The following is a 19166-nucleotide window of genomic DNA, read 5'->3' as shown; positions in this document are numbered from 1 at the left end:
TGAGCAACAGAACACATCAGAAGTGTCTGTTTTCAGTATCTGTGCAGAAGCGGTGTGCAGCACTTTTTATTTTAAACAGATGAAATAAACAGTAATGTAAAAACTGCATTGATCTCTTCCAATCACATTGTGCACTTCTAGTTTGGTAACTGCTCAGAAAACCTAGTTGGCCAAACCCTTTTAGGAGCCCACACTAGCTATTATAAAATTAAGCTGCATGTTATGAGTCTGTGCTGCTACTTTTTAAATCTTTCTCCTTTAGAAAAGAGTGTCTGATCAGTTCTGAACAGAATGAAACTCTGGCTGGCTTTATTAGTTCAGGGTCAGATGCTTCTGTCAGAAATGAAACCTTGCTTAAATCCTTGTTTCAGTGTCCCTTTAAAAGCCACCAAAGAAGGGGGCAGGGAGGGAGAGGGGGGCTGATCTGTCTGCATAGCTCACTGTTGAGTAAAATGCAGACCCCTGTTCCATTTATCAGCACACATTTTCCAAAATGCGCAATATTATGAATTGACGGCTAATTTTGTATGCCTAGGGCACACCTGCCACTTGGTATGTTCAAGGAAACTGGTCAAGAAACAAGTTCATTATTTTCAGTTGCTGATAGATGAGCTGGTGTAACCAGAACTGAAGTGGAGGTATGCAGCTTGTAACAAAGAACAGCAAGTATATTTGCCTGTCTAAACCAGTTTTTTCCCACTATCCTGGACAAGGAACAAGTAGTGCTTATTTAAGTATGAATAAGAGTCCCTAGATATGTTTCCACAGGAATAATAGCAGCATTCACCCATATAGGCCTATCAAAGTCAATTTTTATAAAACTATCTGCTTTCCATTGAGTCCTTGAAATCTGTGGAAATATGGTCAGCACCAAGATATTCTACTTTCTCCCTGTACTGTTTCATCACTAGTTACTTTTTTTTAACTTAAGAATTTTTTATGCAAACTATTTCTGGAGTGTGTTAATGAACAAAGGGGTGGAGGTTATGGTGCCAGGTACTTGCCTTTACAAGACTAAAAGACTAGTAGACATTTGTTAGAAGAAACGTTAGCCTGAAAACCTAACTGTACTGTTGCTGATATAAAGCAAATTTCAATATGCAGAAAAATCTCTATTCAACCATTTTTAAGAGAGACGAGGAGAATAGAGGGGAGAAAGCTGGCTCAGAGGCACAACACATCACTTTTCTGAAGATCTAGGTGTTCTTTGAGATATGTGTCTTGTTTAGACTCACACTTGATAGTGAGAGAGCTGCAAATATGTCCTAGATACAAAACAAAAACTGAAGCCTTCAAAAAAACAAACAAACAAACCAAAAGCATAGGAAACAGTCATGCTCTCTGAGAAGGGAACACAGGCTGGACTGTTGTTGTGACTTTTTTCTGTGACATATCCTGTGCTGTTAAAGGTAATTTTCTGACTGTTAGACAGTAACTGGCTAGATGTCTTAAGAGTTTTTTTTCCCCCCATAGATTTTATATTTTAATCCTAAATTGAATAAAAGGTTATTCACAGTCAAATATAATCTGTATTTAATATCTGCTCAACTCTTAGATCCACTATAAAAAAAATACAGAAAGTACTGTGGTACTGTGTAGCAATGCACTACTTTCAAAATGCTGTTTATTCTAGCAGCTGACCAGCTCTACTAGCACTCAGTAGTGGAAATTTTAAAAACTCCATAAAACTCTGAGCATGCTCCCTCTAAACCTGCTCCAATAGGGCTCAACATGCCACAGGCATTCTGTGAGCAGCAGAAATTATGAGTCATGTTTGCAACATCCCTTGCCTGAGCAGATTCTTGGAATCTAGCAAGATAGGAATTCCTACGGTAGCTTTCCTTTTGGTGGGAACATTAGGATCTCTATCTTCTACATAACCATTTATTTTCTATACAATTAATGTCTCTGAGATTTGGCTGAAGCTGGACAAGTATTTAAAAAGTAATCAGTGGTAGAGCAGACAGTGTGTTCACACTGATTTTTTTTTTCTGTAGAAAACAACAAGAAAGTGCTCATGATTGATCTACTTTGGAGTATCTACCACTGCTAGGAGAGACTGCATCTTATAATTCACAAGTGGGGATGACATATCTTGGGACGGCAGATTATCGACCCCAGCTGTCTGCCCAGCACCCAGCACACAAAGGACCAAGCTGTTTATGAGACAGCTGTGGAATCACTGCCTCTTACTGAAACGGGCAATAGTTTACAGCAGCATCCTCTAAATGGGGTTCAGATTATTCACAGTGTCTCAGCTATCCAGAAAAGTGGTGTTGGAATGAAGAGCTGGGGCTAGTAATCTCTTGTGCCACCCCCAACTATGGTACCTCTTTTTGCAAATTCAGCTGTGAGCTGCACTGATGCCAGAACACGACCACATGCAGTTGTAACAGAGATGGTGAAAGGAGGGGGAAAGGGAGGCCTTTGTGCCTATTTGCATCTGAGGAGGAACATCAAATATGCCATAAGTGTACATGTAATGTTCCATGTAAATGGAACATGTACATGTAAATGTTAGGTTTGTACCTTATATATACATAATTCATGTAATAATAACATGTAATACAGAAAATGTTACATAATACTTTGTGTATTAATTAAGGTTTTGATCAGTTTTATTGTGTTAATTGTAAATCAGCTTGGGTTCTATGCCATTGTGACACAGGCAGGAAGGTAGTTGGGGTCCCTACCGAGACAGCATGATGGAGAGACCTGAGTCGGTGTGTAGCAGTGCTTCATGGTGACATACCTTGTATTAGAACAGACAGTAATCCATAAAAACAGTTTTCCTTGAATGAGTGATTGTAGGAATCATATTTATATAAATTCAATGTACATGACATTCAACATCACATACTTTTAAAGAACAAAATAATTTTATGTCTCTGATAATTTTGTCAGGAGCAAACCAAGCCTGTTATCCACATGGATATTATTCACTGGGCCAAAATTTTCAGGTTAGTCAATTCTTGTGTAAAAATATGAGTTTTTCTCTGAGTGAGAGACTGAGGTCTACGGGATTTTCCTGTATCGCCCGTGAACCAGAGACACGAGATTTTCATCCTTCTTGTCCAGTTTCCCCATACGTCCCATATGTCTCCTGGTATGTCCTCATTCCAGGAGAGCCGAGACTGGCAGCAAACCGCCCAGGCTGGAAGCCCCGGACCCGGGAGAGCTCCCGACGGGGCCAAGCGGCCCTTACACCGCCCGCCCCGCCAGCCCGGGACTCGGGCAGCGGCCCAGCCGAGCAACCCGGCCGCCGAGGTCGGGCATCCGGGCGTCTGCTGGAGCCGCAAGAGCAGAGAACCGGGCGGCAGGAGGGCACTCGCCGCCCCGGCCTTGCCCGCCCCGCCGAGCCGCCTCCCGCTGCACCGCTCCGCTCCCCCTTTACCTGCCGGGGCTCGAGGGGAGAGCGGACCCAGGGGCCGCCTCCCGCCCTCGAGCACCGCGCTCTTGCTCATTCACTCCTTTCCCGGCAGGGCAGCCCCTACGGGCAGGTGGACAGCGAGCCCCCCTCGTGAATGTGTGTGTGTGTGTGTGTGCGTGCGTGTCTGTGTGTCTCTCTCCAGCAGGTTCCTACCGAAGGAACCTCCTTAACCACCTTAGGGAGCACGGCCGGAGCCCAGGCGGGGCCTCACCTGGTGCTGCCCCGCACCTTGCGGGAGGAGCGGGGAGGGAGGCGGGGCAAGGCGGCGGGCCCGGCTCGTTGCGCCGCCGCCGGGGGCCGGTCTCCCGCCGGGCGCGGGGAGGGAAAGAGAGGCGGCGGCCCCCGCCCGCCCTAACCGCTCCGCACCCCGCCCGCTGGTGCCGCCCCCAGCATGGCGACACGGTAGAGGAGCGGCTGCGCCGGGCGACCGCCCCCTCCCGCCTCCCTCGCACGGGCACGGCGCGCCGCGGGCGAGCGAGCGGCCTCGGCGGCGCTGCTGCCGCCGGTGCCCCGCACAGGGCTCAGCGGCGGCGGAGGAGGATGGCGGCGGCGGTCGCGGCGGCGGCGGGCACAGCAGCAGCAGCGGCGGCGGGGCCAAGAGGCCGCGCGGCGGGAGCCAGCACCGTCCCGAGCAGCTCATGGTGGCGCCCCGGACCCGCCAGCAGCGGCCGCGCCGGGGCCGCCAGCTGAGCCGGATCCCGGCGGGCGGCTCTCCCTTCTCCACACCGACCCACCGAGCGACCCGTCCCCCTCCCCCGGCGAACCCTTTCCCCCTTCCCCGGCGCGACCCGCGCCTCGGATCGCCCCGCCGGGGCCGAACTGCCACCACCCCCGGGCGCCGCGGGGAAGCCGGCGGCGAAGGGCACCGGGCAGCGCCAGGCGGCGGCGGGACCATGGGCGCGAAGCAGAGCAGCCCCACCGCCGCCAATGGCCGCACCCGGGCGTACTCGGGCGGGGATCTGCCTTCCTCCAGCAGCAGCAGCAGCGGCGGCGGCGGCGCTAACGGGACCGGCGGGCGCTCGGCGGGCGCCGGCGGGCGGTACGCGCACCTGGCGGCGGCGCCTCACGCCGCTCCGGGCGGCGCGGCGGCGGCCGGAGGAGCGGCGGCGGCGGGGGGTGCCGCGGGGTCGGCACCCCGGAGCAGGTCCCTGGGGGGAGCCACGGCCTCTGGCGCCCGGGCGGCGCAGTCCGCCCTAAACATCCTCCACAGCGTCGGCCCCTACGGCTCGCAGGACTCGGTCAGCAGCACCCCGGAGGAGGGCGGCCGGGAGCGGCCCGCGGGGGGCGGCGGCGGCGGCGGCGGCTCCTCCGGCAGCTCCTCCGGCGGGCCTCGGCTGGTGATCGGCTCGCTGCCCGCGCACCTCTCGCCGCACCTGTTCGGAGGTAAGGGGCGGTGGCGGGGCGGGGGGTTTCGCTGCCTCTGCCACCGCTGCGGGGCTGGGGGCGCAGGCGGTGGGATGTGAGTGTGGGGGGTCTTTCCCCGGCTCTCGGCCCCGAGGTGGGACTCGGGGACATCACTCGGGGGAGAGCGGCGGCTCCTCCACGCTGGTGTCCGCCGGAGGGGGCATGGGTTTGGAGACGGGGCTCTCGGGCCGGCGTCTCCTATTGTCTGTAGGGAGGGCTGTGAAGGGGGGAAGTTAAAAATGAGACGAGCCTGGCGGCGGGGGAGGAAGCGGAGCGTCTCCAGCCGGCGACTTTAGGCTCTAATAGCTGTAATCAGTGCCTGTGTAAATACTCTTGCCTACTACTTACATAATTAGAATTTAATTGGATCATGTGTCTCCGCCGTTTATTCTAAAATCGGACCAAACTCCTCTTTAGGTACTGATTAACGTGTGGCTGATGCTTGTTCCTCTTTCCGAGTTCTCGTGTTCCCTGTTCAGAAAGTCAATGAAGAAAAACAGAAGTTAAAATAAGTTTCCTTGTTCCTTCCCCCCGCAAGAGATGAGTAGAGCCGGATAGCTGCCCGTGCCACTGGAGTAAGGCTTGCAGCACCGGTACCCTGTAGCCTTGAGGATGGGCACACGTGCTCTCGAGGCTTGAGAAACATTCGGCTAAACTGAAATAACCAAGAAGCTGAGGCCCTTTAAGAAGCATATTAAACGTGGAGCAAGTAGTAGGTTTTTGTCTCTCCTGCGATACCGAGATGAATTGGGCTGTATAGGACGAGCTTTTTGCTGCCCGTGTTCTTTAACTTAAAGTTAAAAATCTTCTTGGTTAGTTGCCAGCTGCTTTCAAAGTTGCTGACTGCTTTCAGTACTGCTTATTCTAAAGGTCATTGCTTATATAGGTCAAACGTTAATGTGCAAGTTGATTTTTTTAATGGATGCATTGAATTGATAATTCACATATATACACATCTATTTTAACCTTTCTAAATACTAACTAACTTCCCCAAATGCTTTTTTTTTGGGAGGGGAAGAAGAAGCTAGTGTAAAACTCCTATGTTTCTGTGTTCTTGTTGATCCGTTTGTAAATACTATTTGTTGCAGGTTGATTTTCTTGTCTTCTGTAATTCAACCAGTTTTTAGCCAAAGCAGAGTTGTCTGGGGTCTGACCCTCACAGGGTATGTGAGGTTTTAGCCGTATGACCTACCGCCTCTTGTTGGTGTGTTGATTTCGAGACACATAGCTGTTATTTCCTATTTCTAAAACTGCCTCATCCCAGTGGTCAAACCTTAACAGAAACCTGTCAAACCCCATTATAGTAATATTTTCTCTTTAGAAATTAAACGTAACTATTACCATAGTACTAAGCTACTCAGTAGGAGTGCTTTGTAGGAAGGATGCTCATTACACCATCAAGGTAGCTTGAGGAGGAATAAGGTGCATACGTTTCTCTTGGTGATGAAAGGATGCCCCTGTCATGGAGCATTGTGCAGCTCGGGCTAAGCAAAAGGGAATTATTAGAATGGGTAGCCAATTGTTGCTCAAAGGTGAAACTTTTTTTGTCTCCTGGCTTAAACATTATATTACAACCTGACTTGCTGCCAGGAGTGAGTTGTTTAAATGTAAATGTGATGAGGATCAATAACCTTGAAAGTTTTATTCAGATGCAGGAAGGTCTCTTCAAAGTAACTCTGAATTCGATCTTTTCTATGGCACATAGTATTTTTTTAATTGCTCTACTACAGTGTATTTTGTCCTTTGCAAATCTCTGACATTGTTATATTAAAGACTATAGAGGCTGAAATGATGCAAAGCTTGTTGCTTTTACCAGTGCAGAAAGAATACCAGGAGGGGTGTACACTCTCTTTATCTACTCACTAATAAATAAGGAGTGCTATATGTGAAGAGCGTGAGTAGCAATTTTCAAGATACACTGCCCTTACGTGGTCCCAAGATGGTCATGAATCTACTTCTTCATTAAAAATTTCAGTATATCCTATTGGGATGAACAACTCTTTAATCATATAACACTGCAACACCTATGAAAGGACTCACTTGAAACATTATTCATTTTTTCAATTTAAATATTTTGTGATATCAGTGATACATCACCCCATATCACACTCAGTGTTGCCATCCTTATTTAGTTGCATGCTTTGTGCTTTCTTGATTCCTTGTAAGAACTGGATGCTTGGAGCAAGTAGCCCCGCTGGAGATCATACATTAGTAGCATCAGCATGGTGAAAAATAACTTGAAGCATTGTTTTTGTCCTAATGGTAACTAGCTCAAGCTTGTCTAGGTGTGGTGTCTGGCATTTATCTTGTGTATCATAAGCATGCTTGAAGTCCCCTCCCTTGTTTTGTAACTTGCAAATTAGCTGAATTGTTTCTTTTTATTTCTTTTTATCCTGAAAACTGCCAAAATTAATTTTGAGGATTTGTATAGCAATTCTATGAGAATTAAAATAAAAAAGAACAAGAATAACTTCTGTAAGTTGAACTGAATCTCCAGCTATGTGTGTTTCTAGGCATACTGCTTGGCTTCATCAGTCAGTGACACGTGGGTGTTGCATTTGTTAAATTACTGTCATTAATTTGCCATTAGTAAATTACACTCTATTGTCACTTTTACTGAGTTGTTTTGCATGCTGAAGTAATGTATAAATACTAACCCTCTGAAGTAACATAGTTAAATTCATGCTATGCTTGTTAATATGCCATTTGAATGAAAATATAAAAATTATGTCAATGTATTGGAAAGTACGTTCAGTTATTGTCTATGTTCCTTTAATAGGAACTGTAGTAATAAAAGCCTTTCCTGACTGTGAAGGTCTCATGTTCCTGTCTGACCTCAGGCTGGTGCAGTTTTATGAACAACATACAGTGGAGTAAATACTGCTCTGTGATTTTATGCCTCATCTCTAGGAGAGTTCAATTCACTCAGGAATTAGGGGCCTTGGTCTCACAAAACAAATATATGCGTGTTTAGCTTTGTGCTGTGAGCATGCCTGAAGTAGGCTTAGAGCATTAAGTAGAGTGAGACCCAAATTCCTTAAGATCTTATGGCACTCCCAGATGCAGGGGCCAAACCTGTGCGTGACATTCAAGAGCTTTCTTGCAGCACAGTAACAAGTTCCAGCTTCCTTTAAGGTGATAACACTTATCAGGAATTTTGACCAGTAGTTTCCCTTCTCTGTTCCTCAGTGAATGGGACTTCCCCAAAGTAAATATTCTTACCTTCTGTTATGAACAGTGTGTAGAAGAGTTGACCCTGAGATCCACAGTTAGTTTTTCCACTGTGTTTTTAGGCATTACATAGTGGTGTGTACACTGTCAGCACTGCAGCAAAGCTACTGCTGTAGTTACAGTATGCCTTGTTTTTGTCAGTGATGCTTGCAGCAATTGGTTCAGCCAAAAATGGATGGTCTTTTGATATTTTTTTTGTTTTGGGTAACTGCTGATGTGTTACTTCCATCACTTAAAATGTTGACAGCTACTCAGAACCTGCTTTGTGTTTGTGTTCCTGTTTCTGGGTGGTCATAACTGGGAGAATTCTTGGTGAAAACGCCTAGGTGTTCAAATTTAAAGCTGCTCTTGGGAATGTTGTTATAATACAACAAAGGCTTTAAACGTTTTTTTGTCTGAAGAGTATCTTGGGGAGTAATATATAAAAATTCAACCAAAGATAGCAGAAACTCACACTGAGTTTTTTAATTTCCACATCAGTTCTTTATTCAAGTTGATTGAGCAGAGACTGTACGAATATTATCAAAATCTCAGATCGTGTTGTATACAGTCATATACAATTTTTTATCATGTATTTATAGACAGGTTTTTAAATATATAGTGTTGTCAGATACAACTGTTAACAGCTTTCAGGCATATGCCAAGATTTGTAGTAATAATTTGGAGATTAAGTTGCATGTGCATAAGAGTTGCATCTCTTATTAGGAGAAGGAAGTTTGTTATGTACTTCTTAAGCCAAATAATGATCAGACATTTTTTTATGAAGTACTTTACAGTACAAGATTTATCACTAGTTACTGAATGTACGTTGCACAGTATGGGTAGAAACTTATAGATATGTTATAGTAGCATCTCTTTGTAATAATAGCTGGTAGAACTAATGAATCGATTCCTCAGGTTATAACCTGAATTCCTAACTGGATTGTAGGAAGCAGGTATCAGTAGAAGAATGATGTGAATTCTCAGAAAAGAAATTTTTTAGACATCTCTCAAACTGACTAGAAAGTCACATCTTGTTTGGTTTCCCATCAGATCTGTTTAGTTATATGATGCATTTGGATATGTTCTTGAGGTTCTCATCTTTCCCACACCTTTTTTTGGAGAGTATGACTATCTTTTGCTTGCTTTCTTGCCCTTCTCTTCCAGTATGACACAAGTACTGTTGCTTTGAGAAATCATGAAACTTTTAAAAATTCAAACTTCAATGCTGCTCCCATGTTACCAGCCAGAGGAGTTGGAATAGCTCTGAGGTTTTCGCCCCCTGAACTGGGAGAAGTGCTGTGAAGCCAGCCTTGAAGTGAGACTGTTGGGATATCCTGTCCATGTGAATCACGTTAGAAGCAGTGAAACTTGCTATTGTAGTTTCAGCCTGTATGTCTTGGTACCACTAGATGTATCTTCCTGGCAGTTGGAATTTTTTTTATGTTTGAGGAAGGCCAGTGAATCTTTGATGTATTTCTCTAAATTGCTTCCTAGCCATTCAGAATGAGGAAAGAGTGTAAAGATTTAGTCTAATGAAAACTATAACAAATTCTGCCCTTTTTTAAAGGTATGATAAAATTTCTATTTGCTGTTGTGAACACAAAAAAAATCCCATGTGCATTTTGAGATAGTTTTGCTGTCGTACTTCATAGGTCTTACAAGGTGTAAAACAGTAAAAGTGAAGGAGCTGTCTCTGCTTTGGTGTTTTGACTTGTTTCTATTCACTTGGCTGTGCCAGTGAAACACAATCATATCCATGTTTGTCCACTTTGGAAGAATTAGAGGCTGGTTGAAGTGTGCTGATTGCAGAAGGTTAAAATGGAGACCAGTCTGAAAGTTGAGAGAAATACAAACATGTCTGTATGCATACACATAACTTTCCAACCACATAGCTGGAGAGGGAAGAGATAGTGTGCCTCATTTTCTATTAGTTATACCAATGAGTTGACTCCAAAGGAGAGACAGGAGTCAGTTTTGCAGTCTCTGAAGATATGGGAGATTTTGGAAATGTATTAACATCCCCTTAACTAAAATACAGACTGAAAAATCCAATGTGCTAGGAAGGCAGTCCAAGGATAAGTCTATTGATAAGGGGCTTCAGAAGAGCTATTCTGACAAAAGGGTTTGAGGAATCCAATCCCTCTTCAGGGTCTCACTGTTCCTGTGTTTAGTGGGCTCTTCTGTTCTGCATGCATTCAGTGTGTAGCATACAGTTCCTGGTTGGCAGCAAAGGTGTAAACCCTCCTAAAGAGGGGACAAGAAAAAGTAGCAAAAGTTCCAAAACCACCAGCTGCCTCCTTCAGCTCAGTCTAGAGAGTGCTTTTAGTCTCAAATGTTAAGTGTTTGGACAAAGTGAGCTGAAAGAACTGTTTGGAGCTTCTAGTAGTGCTCCTGAAGCCCCTGGGAGCCATCTTTCATTTCTTTCAGTTGGAGACAGGTCTCTGTGATAAGGAGCCTGGGGCAGTGAAGTAAAGACTGAGGTGTATGATAGAGGCTCTTTGAAGGGCTTCTTTTTTTTCTCTTCCTTCATGGTAAATGGAAGGGGTTAGAAGAAGCCAAATAATAAAAAATAGCAGCACTGCATTTGTGGGAGAAATGTAAATAGTTAACCATCTGAAGAAAAGGAAACTACCTAATTGTAATGGCGTATATAAATATTTCTTTTGGCTATCAAGGCAGTGATAATACCTGATTGAGCCTTTGCAGTGCCAGTTCAAACAAAGGCCTTCCTCTTTAATGTCTTCTGAATACCTATCTTGCCCAGATATTCTGACAGGGTGTCTCTCTTCATGTTTTGCACATAATTGCAGACTAGTCTCCAACAACCTCCCAAGTAATTTCTCTGTCTTATAAAGAAAGCCATTTGTCACTGCTAGAAATTCAAAACTATTTTTAGAACACATGGCCTACACATCTGTTTGGGTAAGTTCTCCTCTCCTGTTCTTGCCAGCTGTTCATGGAAAACTTGATCATGCAAATGTTCTTGATTTGCTGTCTTACTCTTGCAGGAAACTTTTAAGTTTTGAATAATGTTATGGAGATTTTTAGGTAGGTTTTCCCTGCTATTTGCATGCAACCTATCTTATATTTTTTTAAAATATTTTCTGCAGTGTGTCTGCTGCCCGTTAATAGCTTAATTGGTTTCAGGAGAGACGTATGGTAATTTCTACAGATTGTGTTCATTTACTTTGGTAGCAGAGCGTGCTTTTCTTGTAGATGTTTAGCCCATGAAAAGAAAGTGAGAAACCTTTGAATGCTCTTAGTTTTTATTGTGAAATATCTTTAAAGACATGCATCTTACCAATCAAAAGAAAACAATTTGTATAAAATCACAATTACCTGAGTAAAACCAGAACAGCACTTCTTAAGCATCTAGGAAAGTGTTTTTGCTGTCTGTTATCTGGGGTTATATAATCCCTAAACAAGTGCCTGTGTTCCCAAAGCCACCTTTCCTTTGTAAATGATCATTATGACTTTCATAAGGATGTCTCGGTGTGTATCCAGATCTCTTTGATGTCTGTTGTTTGGTAGGCTTCAAATTCCTGATGCTTGCAAAAATGGGAGTGTAAGCCATAGAAAGAATGAGGCTGGTTCTCACTTTCACTCAGGACATGCTTCTATTTTCTGCGTGGAAATTGAATAGTATTGACCTAGAGAGATCAGGAAGCACGTAGGAAAATCTCATAGGGCTTAGGGTGTCTGACTGCCTGCCAAACAGAATACCAAGTGTTGTGTGGGATTTGACTCTTACTCTTAGTTGTCTTTAGGAACTGACCTACCTGGGTGTTTTCTTTTTGCTTGTCTGCTCTGTCTAAAAATCAGACCACCACAGCCTGTGAAGTGTCCCTAAAGTATGGGTGTGCTGCATACCATTGGGGATATTTTTAGTAGGTTCTGTTTGCTGACTGACTTAGTGTGCTATAAATACAGAGTTCTCATCTGGCATGCACTATGCGTGTCTTCTAGTAACTTATAATAAATTCACCTAAGAATAATGGCAAGAAAAAACAAGCTGTTACAATTTATTTGGCTTTCCATATGAAGTGTCATTTGTATAGAGCAATTATTTGGTAACATTTTAACTGTAAATGGCTTTTAAAACTAGTGGTATTCCAAAACACTTCCTCGTTGGGCTCCCATAATTAATCCTTTGTCAGATTGATTTATACTGCATTTTCATTATGGTTTTAAAAGTTGAAGGTGGAGTTTTTAGATAGGGAAGTTAGTTTAGCATCTGGAATGCTATCAATACTAGTAAATGACAGCCTTTGTTATGTCAATACTAGCACATTGCTTGAACATGCATAAAGGCTATTCTCTGGGGAAAAAATGAAGCCTAGTTATGATTCTCCCGGATTTTTTTTCCTAAAGTATTGGTGTATATACAATTTTTTGAGTTGAAATGTAGTTAAGGCATTTACCACGTTTTTCAAATTGTCAGGACTCAGTGCAAAAAGGGGAAGACCCCATGTCTTATTAAAATACAGATGCATCTGTCTTTTAGTATTGAATATGACACAGAATTGAAGGATGGGTTTTTGCTGAATTGTGCTGAGTGTAACCTAAATGCAGTTTTTCTGTACTGCTAAAATAAAAACTGCCAGAGCATACAGTAATAGATGTGAAGTTTTCCGTGTGCAGCAAAAGAAAAGTCTGCTTAGAGGTGCTTTCTGCAGATTGCTTGAACACACAAGCAGTCTTTTGAGAATCTTAAATTTCTGTTATAATGAAATCCAGACCGATCCGGTGATAGTTTTTCAGAAAACTTACAAAATAGATTGTCTCCCTGTCAAGAATCAAAGATAGTTCCCTAAAAATCATGTTGCTTTTTAATCCTGACTTCCTGCAGCTATTAGAAGCTTTACTTATTGTAGAATGAAGAACATCACTCCTCATATTCTTCAGTGTAATATGGATTGAGTGTGAATATGGATTGAAGTTCCAGTTTGGGGAAAAAAATCTTGCTTATCTTGAGAAAATGCTGTGATGCTACCAAATAGATCAGAGCATCATCAGTCAAGCAAATTTCAGAGAGATAATGGTGGATGATCTCCAGACTATAAAGAACAGTGACAATAGTAAAATGCAGTTCTCTATGGTCATTTAACTGCTTGCACTGTGAGCAGTCCTCTTCTCATTGTTTTTGCTGTATCAGCAAGGATGACCAGACTACTCTAAAGCAAGGATGACTGAATTAGCCTAAGATGCCAGACCTGAGAATTTGCTGTCCATTTTCTTGTGTGTGGTGTTGTCCTTTGGGAAGAAGGAGTTTAAAGTCACACACCTGCATTCTGAATACTGGAAGGTGTACTATGCTTGTGCAGGGGGAGCTCAGGGCTTCTACAGTTTTTTAAACCGGATAATCATGATTCATCTTCAGAGCTGTTTGTGATGAAGTTTCCTGAAAGGTAGTATGACTGAGTTCAGCTGTAAAATGCCTAAATACAGGGTCAGCTATGCAACTGTCTTCATTTTAATTTTTGAATGTTGTGATTTTGCAACCTTAATGGTAAATTAGGGCTGGCTTGAATGTTTTGGTTTGGGGATTTTTTCACTCCCTTATCCATGTGAGTATAGTTGTTAGAGGTAGTCAGATCAGTGTGGATAGATACTTGTTTTCATTTTATTATGGGAATAGTGCCTTGTGAATGACAATTAGCTTGACTGGCCAAGTACAAGGCAGAGCAAAGAAGACCTGGCTTTTTGTTAAAGCTCTAGTAATCTGTTAATGAATTACAGTTCCAAAATAATAAAACATAATTGTAATACTCATTCTTTATTTTTAAAGTACTGTGTAAAGAAAGAAAATACCTTTTCCACCCATGAAATACTGCCATAAGGCTGTTGCTGGCTAAAGAGAAATGATCTACTAGAACAGCACATGAACGAAGCCAGCATGAAAATCACATATGTAAAAGGGCTGCATGCTATCAAAGAAACACTCTTTGAATATCTAATTTGGCAATCCTAAGATTTGCATACTAGATGAGTGACGTTTAGATACTAGATGACAAGTGTACAGGCATTGCCTCGTTTCTTAAGGACTGAAATACATTACTCTTAAGTTAATTTTAATTGTATGTTTGCTCCAGTTCAGCCTCGGATTAGTTTATATCCAAGTGTCTCATATCTGTGAATTTGTGTGTTTTGTAAGTGATAACATTTTCAAAGACACATGATACCGAGCTTCTTTGTAACCATGGGTGTGAAAAACCAAGATTTTGAAAATGCTATTGAAAATAAAATACAGTACTGAAATAGCTTCTGGTTTGGAGAAAATACAGGTTCTATTGCTAGCATAATAAACTGTGTACCAGAATAAACTAGTTTACACGCACTTGATAAGATCAAGATCCAGTGACAGCATAAAACTGGGGAGTGGAGGAAATGTTCTGTGGAAACACAGTTCTGCTGCAAACAAAGAAATAAGAAGGCTAATGCAAATAATGTGTTTTATGTTGTGCAAATGGGGGAAATGGATAACTGGTTCGGCCCAGGTTGTAAAGCACACAGTTGTGTTCAGCTGGTCAGATCAAAAGGAAGGTGATGAACACATTTAGAACTGGAGGGCAAAAGTTCCTTCTAGTGGGCTGGGTTGGTGTATATGACTTCGCTCTACAGGTGTCCAGGCAACCAACCTTTTATATGTATTTAAAGATTTTGCTTTAAAGCTTTATTTCAAAGAAACGTATGAAAGAGTTTTAAGCTTGGATGATGTAATTTCTTGATGTTAAACTGTTTAATACATTGGGGAAATCTATTAATTTATGAAAAGAGAGCTAGAATTAAGTCTGCTGAAGACTGCTTGGACTGACAGCAGTGTTGAGATTGTTCCTATCCACACATACTTATGCTGTCATAGAATCTGAGGTCATGGAGCGGTTCTCAAAAGCATTCTAATTTTTAAATTCTGGCTAGTGTTGTTTCTCTTTTAGGGGTTGGCTAGCTGTAGTTTTGACCAGTGGCTAAATCATTCTTTAAAAAATGTGTTCAATATTTGACCTTTTAAATTACTGTCAGAGCAAAAGGTTTCTAGGACCGTAGCTGTAGTCCTTGCTTTTAGAATAGTCAGTAGAAATTAATGTCTGTAATTTCTTTCAACTCTTGGAAGAAATTCTACTCTGAAGAGTCTTTATCAATGCTAAGAATGACTTGCCTTATATTTGTTGTAACAGACATGTCAATCTTTCTCTGCAAAATACTTGCTTATGTATGGCTGTTGCCTGATTATTAATAATAGGTTAATGATATTGACCTCCATCTTAGGTGAATTGGTATTTTATTGATGAAAAACATGTACTTGGCAGCAGAGCTAGAAGTAGCCAAAAGCATCCAAAAATGGATCCCTGTTGAAGTGTATTGGAGAATTGATTCTCGTATTTTCCTATCTGAAAGTTGTTCCTTCCATCTCTGCCATACCACAAATTGTTCTTTAACTAATGAAAATGGCAAGTGTAGTATGGAGGGTATAGACTGGTATTGAAGGAGGATGCAGGGTGGTACTGAATGCTGTTGGTTTTCTGCGTCTGAAAAGCTATACAGCCATGTTGTTGGTTTGGTGATACACCTGGATTGCTAACTATGCTGAGAAACAGGGTGCTGGGCTAATGTAGGATCATGGATCCTACATTGATGATCTTAAAGATCATCTAGTTCCACTCCCCCTGCCATGGACAGGGACACCTTTCACTAGATCAGGTTTCTCAGAGCTCCATCCAACCTAGCCTTGAACACTTACAGGGATGGGACATCTACAATTTCTCTGGGCAACCTGTTCCAGTACCTCACCAATGCTGAAAACATACACTAGAGAATGTGGGCTACGTGGCTGTTTTAGTATTGGAAATTACTGTACCTACTAGCTCTCCTATAATGAACTGAGAATGGGAGACCTGAAGGTATTCTGGTCCAGATGACATGACAACAATTTGGTGATTATTCTGGTTTTCCCCTTGTTTTGTTCAGTAAATACCATAGCTTGCAGGTTAAGAACGCAAGAGTGATGCATAATTTGTCCACATGAGGAAGCCTCTTCAATGCTTGGAAGTAGTCAAATGTTTCTACTTGTATTTAGCTGTAATGTTTGTAACATGGTCTGTATTTTCCAAAGTGCTACAAAATATTAGTTATAAGATGCACCTCTAGGGATTCTATTTCTCTTCATTTTCCCATCATGGATTTGCACTATCTCTGGACTGTTTAACAGTGTCCCATGGCAGCCTATTCTTAACTGTAAAACTTTGTAAGCTGTAGCATGCAAGCGTTCTTTGAAATATGTTTAAAAACAAATGCTTGTATTCAACAATGGCCTGACGCTATCAACAAAGATGCAGAATTAAAATGAGTGAAAAACATAAGCACCCCAGCAAATGTTACCCTCACAGGAAATCCTTTCCTTTGGAAAGGATCCCAAATTTGTAAGCAAGAAAGAGGAGGAGGAAAGGTCTCTATGGAATGGTGGTGTTTGTTACATTACTCTTACTTAGAGGGAATCAGGATACGTGGATATGAGTGCTGATGCAGTTGTTTTCCAGGCTCTTAAACTACGGTACTGTGACACTAAAGCTCTGTTTGTGTCACTTATTGAGTCCCTCTCCTCTTTTCTTCCTTTTTCCTGCCCTTATGCTGTTTTCTGTGTGGATGAGTCATCTTAGTTGCAACACCTTTATTAGTAACTGAAGTACTGTTGAAAACAAAAGTAAATGTGCAGAAATACTGATTTAGCTGGATCTTAAAAATACATTTCAAGTCAAAACAGTGCTTGAGTTTCAGACTTGTTTCTTTTTTTTACTTGAAAGACACAATTTTGGGTGTTATATGCAATTTGGATTTTAACTGCATTATCCTAGTTTTATCTAGAAGTTGTTATATACCTGTAGTGCTAATGGAGGAATGACACTGAAGAGAAACACACTGAAACAGATAATTCTAAAGTTCTATATCAAAGAGAAAAGAGGCCATTTTGATTAAATTCTTTATTTTAGGGATCTATTTTTAGGTATTTTCTTGTCTCCAGTTTTTCTAACTTGCATTTCCCCAAGATTGAAAATTGTGATGTAAATTTTCATTAGCAGTATTTTGAAGCACAGATGAGTTAAAAGTGATTACACTTGCTTCCCCAAAGATCTAACCATGTAAATATGCTGTACATATAGCACAAGGCATTAAAGCGTGGAACTTAAATGTCAACGTATTAAATTCTAATCCTATTGGTTTTCTGTTTATGCTTTAAGGATTTGTAAATTTGCAAAATTACACGCTTGCAATTTGATTTCAGACGTGAAATTTCATATAGAAATAGGAAAGGAAGAAAAGCCTCGAGATAGTACCTTATTTTTCTTACATTTTTCCTCCCGTAGTTTCTCTCTGGCGTATTTAGCCTCGTGCTCGTTCAGGAGGTGATGATAAATGTACTAGGTATGATGTTTTTAAGCTACTAGTACAGCTAAAACACCCTGAAGACAGCTTTACTCAAGTCAGTGAATCTTACACGTGCAGAACTTTTAATATACTCACAAATCTGCCTCGAAGAGCAGAATCCCACTTGTCTGGAATTGTCATCTGTAACTGACTAGGATTCCTTCCTCTTCTGAAGGGAAGGAGCTCTTTCTGTAATCTCAGTATTCAGATCCTTAAATTGTTAGATTTGTAGCTCTCTGCAGAAGGCTACAAACTGCAAGCAAATTTTAATGGTGCTTTCCTATCTCTGAAAGTCAGTAAATGCTATGGCAATAACTGAGGAGTAGGAATATCACCACAAGTACTTGTCCATAGAGAGGTAAATACAGAGGAAAGATACAACTGTTATTGTTGTATGCAATACTTAAACATTGCACGTTCCTTTCTTACAGAGTGTGTCGGAAAGCCATTTGACATTTTAAATTATTTTCATGGTTGTTTTTAGGTTAGTAGGCATAGAATGACTTTCCCCCCAAATTTTACCCAAAAAGGGCTACAAGAACAGATTTAACTCTAATGAGTGATGTGTGGGCAAAAGCTTCCTTGTTGATGTTCTTAGCACTTGAAGAGAACTTGGGCTTAACAGTTCCTTCCTGGCACTGGAGTGCAGGATCGGCTCTGTTTAGCCCATTCCGAGTGATGATGTTTGTCTATTCTTTGTTATTTTCTTAATGGAAAACTGTTTATTTCCTCAGGTATTTTATTTTGACAACTAATTTTGCTATTGGAAAAATTCCTAATGAACAAATTACTCTTAGTGTTTCACAACTGATTCCCGATTTTGAATGCAGAAATTTGCATTTGATGCATTTTTCTTAACAAGTAGCTCTTCCTTCATTACAAGCGTAAAGGGTTCTTTTTTCCTTTTGAATTGTATGTAACTCTTTCTAGCTGTTATATACAATTTCATTGAGGTATATAACTTTGAAATGTAAGTGAAAGGGCATTTATTGCACTGTTAGAGTTCAGTATCTCTCATTTTTTTTATCCACCTACTTTGAATTAGGTTTGTAGAAAGCTCCAGTTTGCTATGTGTCTGACAGAAAAGGACCAGGATGGTAATGAAGAAAACATCATTGAAAAATAAAGTAACTGTCTTTAAAAACTTAAGTTGCTTGTTTCTATCAGTGTCTGCCTGCCTAGCCAGATTCAGGAGGATAGATTGGTAAGAGAATTCATTAAAAACAGACTTGTGTAGAGAGTGATCTAGTGTTATTGTTTCTGTTAGCTAGTAAACTTGAAGCTGCTGCTTCTTGTATAAACAAGAAAGCCAGAAGCAATTATTCTTTAAAACTCAAAGCAGCTGTTTGGGCTGCGAAAAACCTTTCCGTAACACAGACAAAAGTACCATTGTGACTGTTTATACAAATTGGCACTGGTGCTGTATTAACAGAGGGGAATTTTAGGGTTTTTTTGCATTTGCATATACCTCATCATCCTGGTACACAAACTGAAATTTTTATCTTTGTGCTCTTGAGCCATGAATCTTGCCCAAAGGCCTAGAGTAAAAACCATTGAAAGGGCTTGATTCTGGCCTGGCTGGGGAAGACAGACCTCATATATGTTTGTGTCACTGTTGTGGTATTTGGCTAACTGCACTTAATAGCAGGATTAACAAAAGACTAGTAATCAAGGATAAATTGTTCGGGGTTGAATACAC

The 19166-nt window shown here is 41.8% G+C and overlaps 1 protein-coding gene and 1 long non-coding RNA gene across 5 annotated transcripts in view; one reads left to right on the top strand and one right to left on the bottom strand.

Annotated features, from left to right (window-relative positions):
- The window catches only part of LOC108498793, a 23750-nt gene extending 20009 nt beyond the window's left edge, over positions 1-3741 (bottom strand). For all 4 annotated transcript variants that reach the window (XR_001875305.1, XR_001875308.1, XR_001875306.1 and 1 more), the window contains exon 1: positions 3642-3741. This is a non-coding gene — a long non-coding RNA (uncharacterized LOC108498793). The remainder of the gene's footprint in view (positions 1-3641) is intronic.
- A 544-nt stretch (positions 3742-4285) lies between these two features.
- Positions 4286-19166, top strand: part of ZNRF2 (zinc and ring finger 2) — a 59571-nt gene continuing 44690 nt past the window's right edge. The window contains exon 1 of the mRNA XM_017818017.1: positions 4286-4813. Coding sequence (XP_017673506.1) covers positions 4324-4813 — 490 coding nt within the window. The 5' untranslated portion in view covers positions 4286-4323. The remainder of the gene's footprint in view (positions 4814-19166) is intronic.

The sequence above is a fragment of the Lepidothrix coronata genome, unplaced genomic scaffold, assembly GCF_001604755.1.
Source record: "Lepidothrix coronata isolate B3197 unplaced genomic scaffold, Lepidothrix_coronata-1.0 Scaffold64, whole genome shotgun sequence".
NCBI classification, from domain to species: Eukaryota; Metazoa; Chordata; class Aves; order Passeriformes; family Pipridae; genus Lepidothrix; species Lepidothrix coronata.
This window is presented reverse-complemented; position numbering and strand designations above follow the sequence as displayed.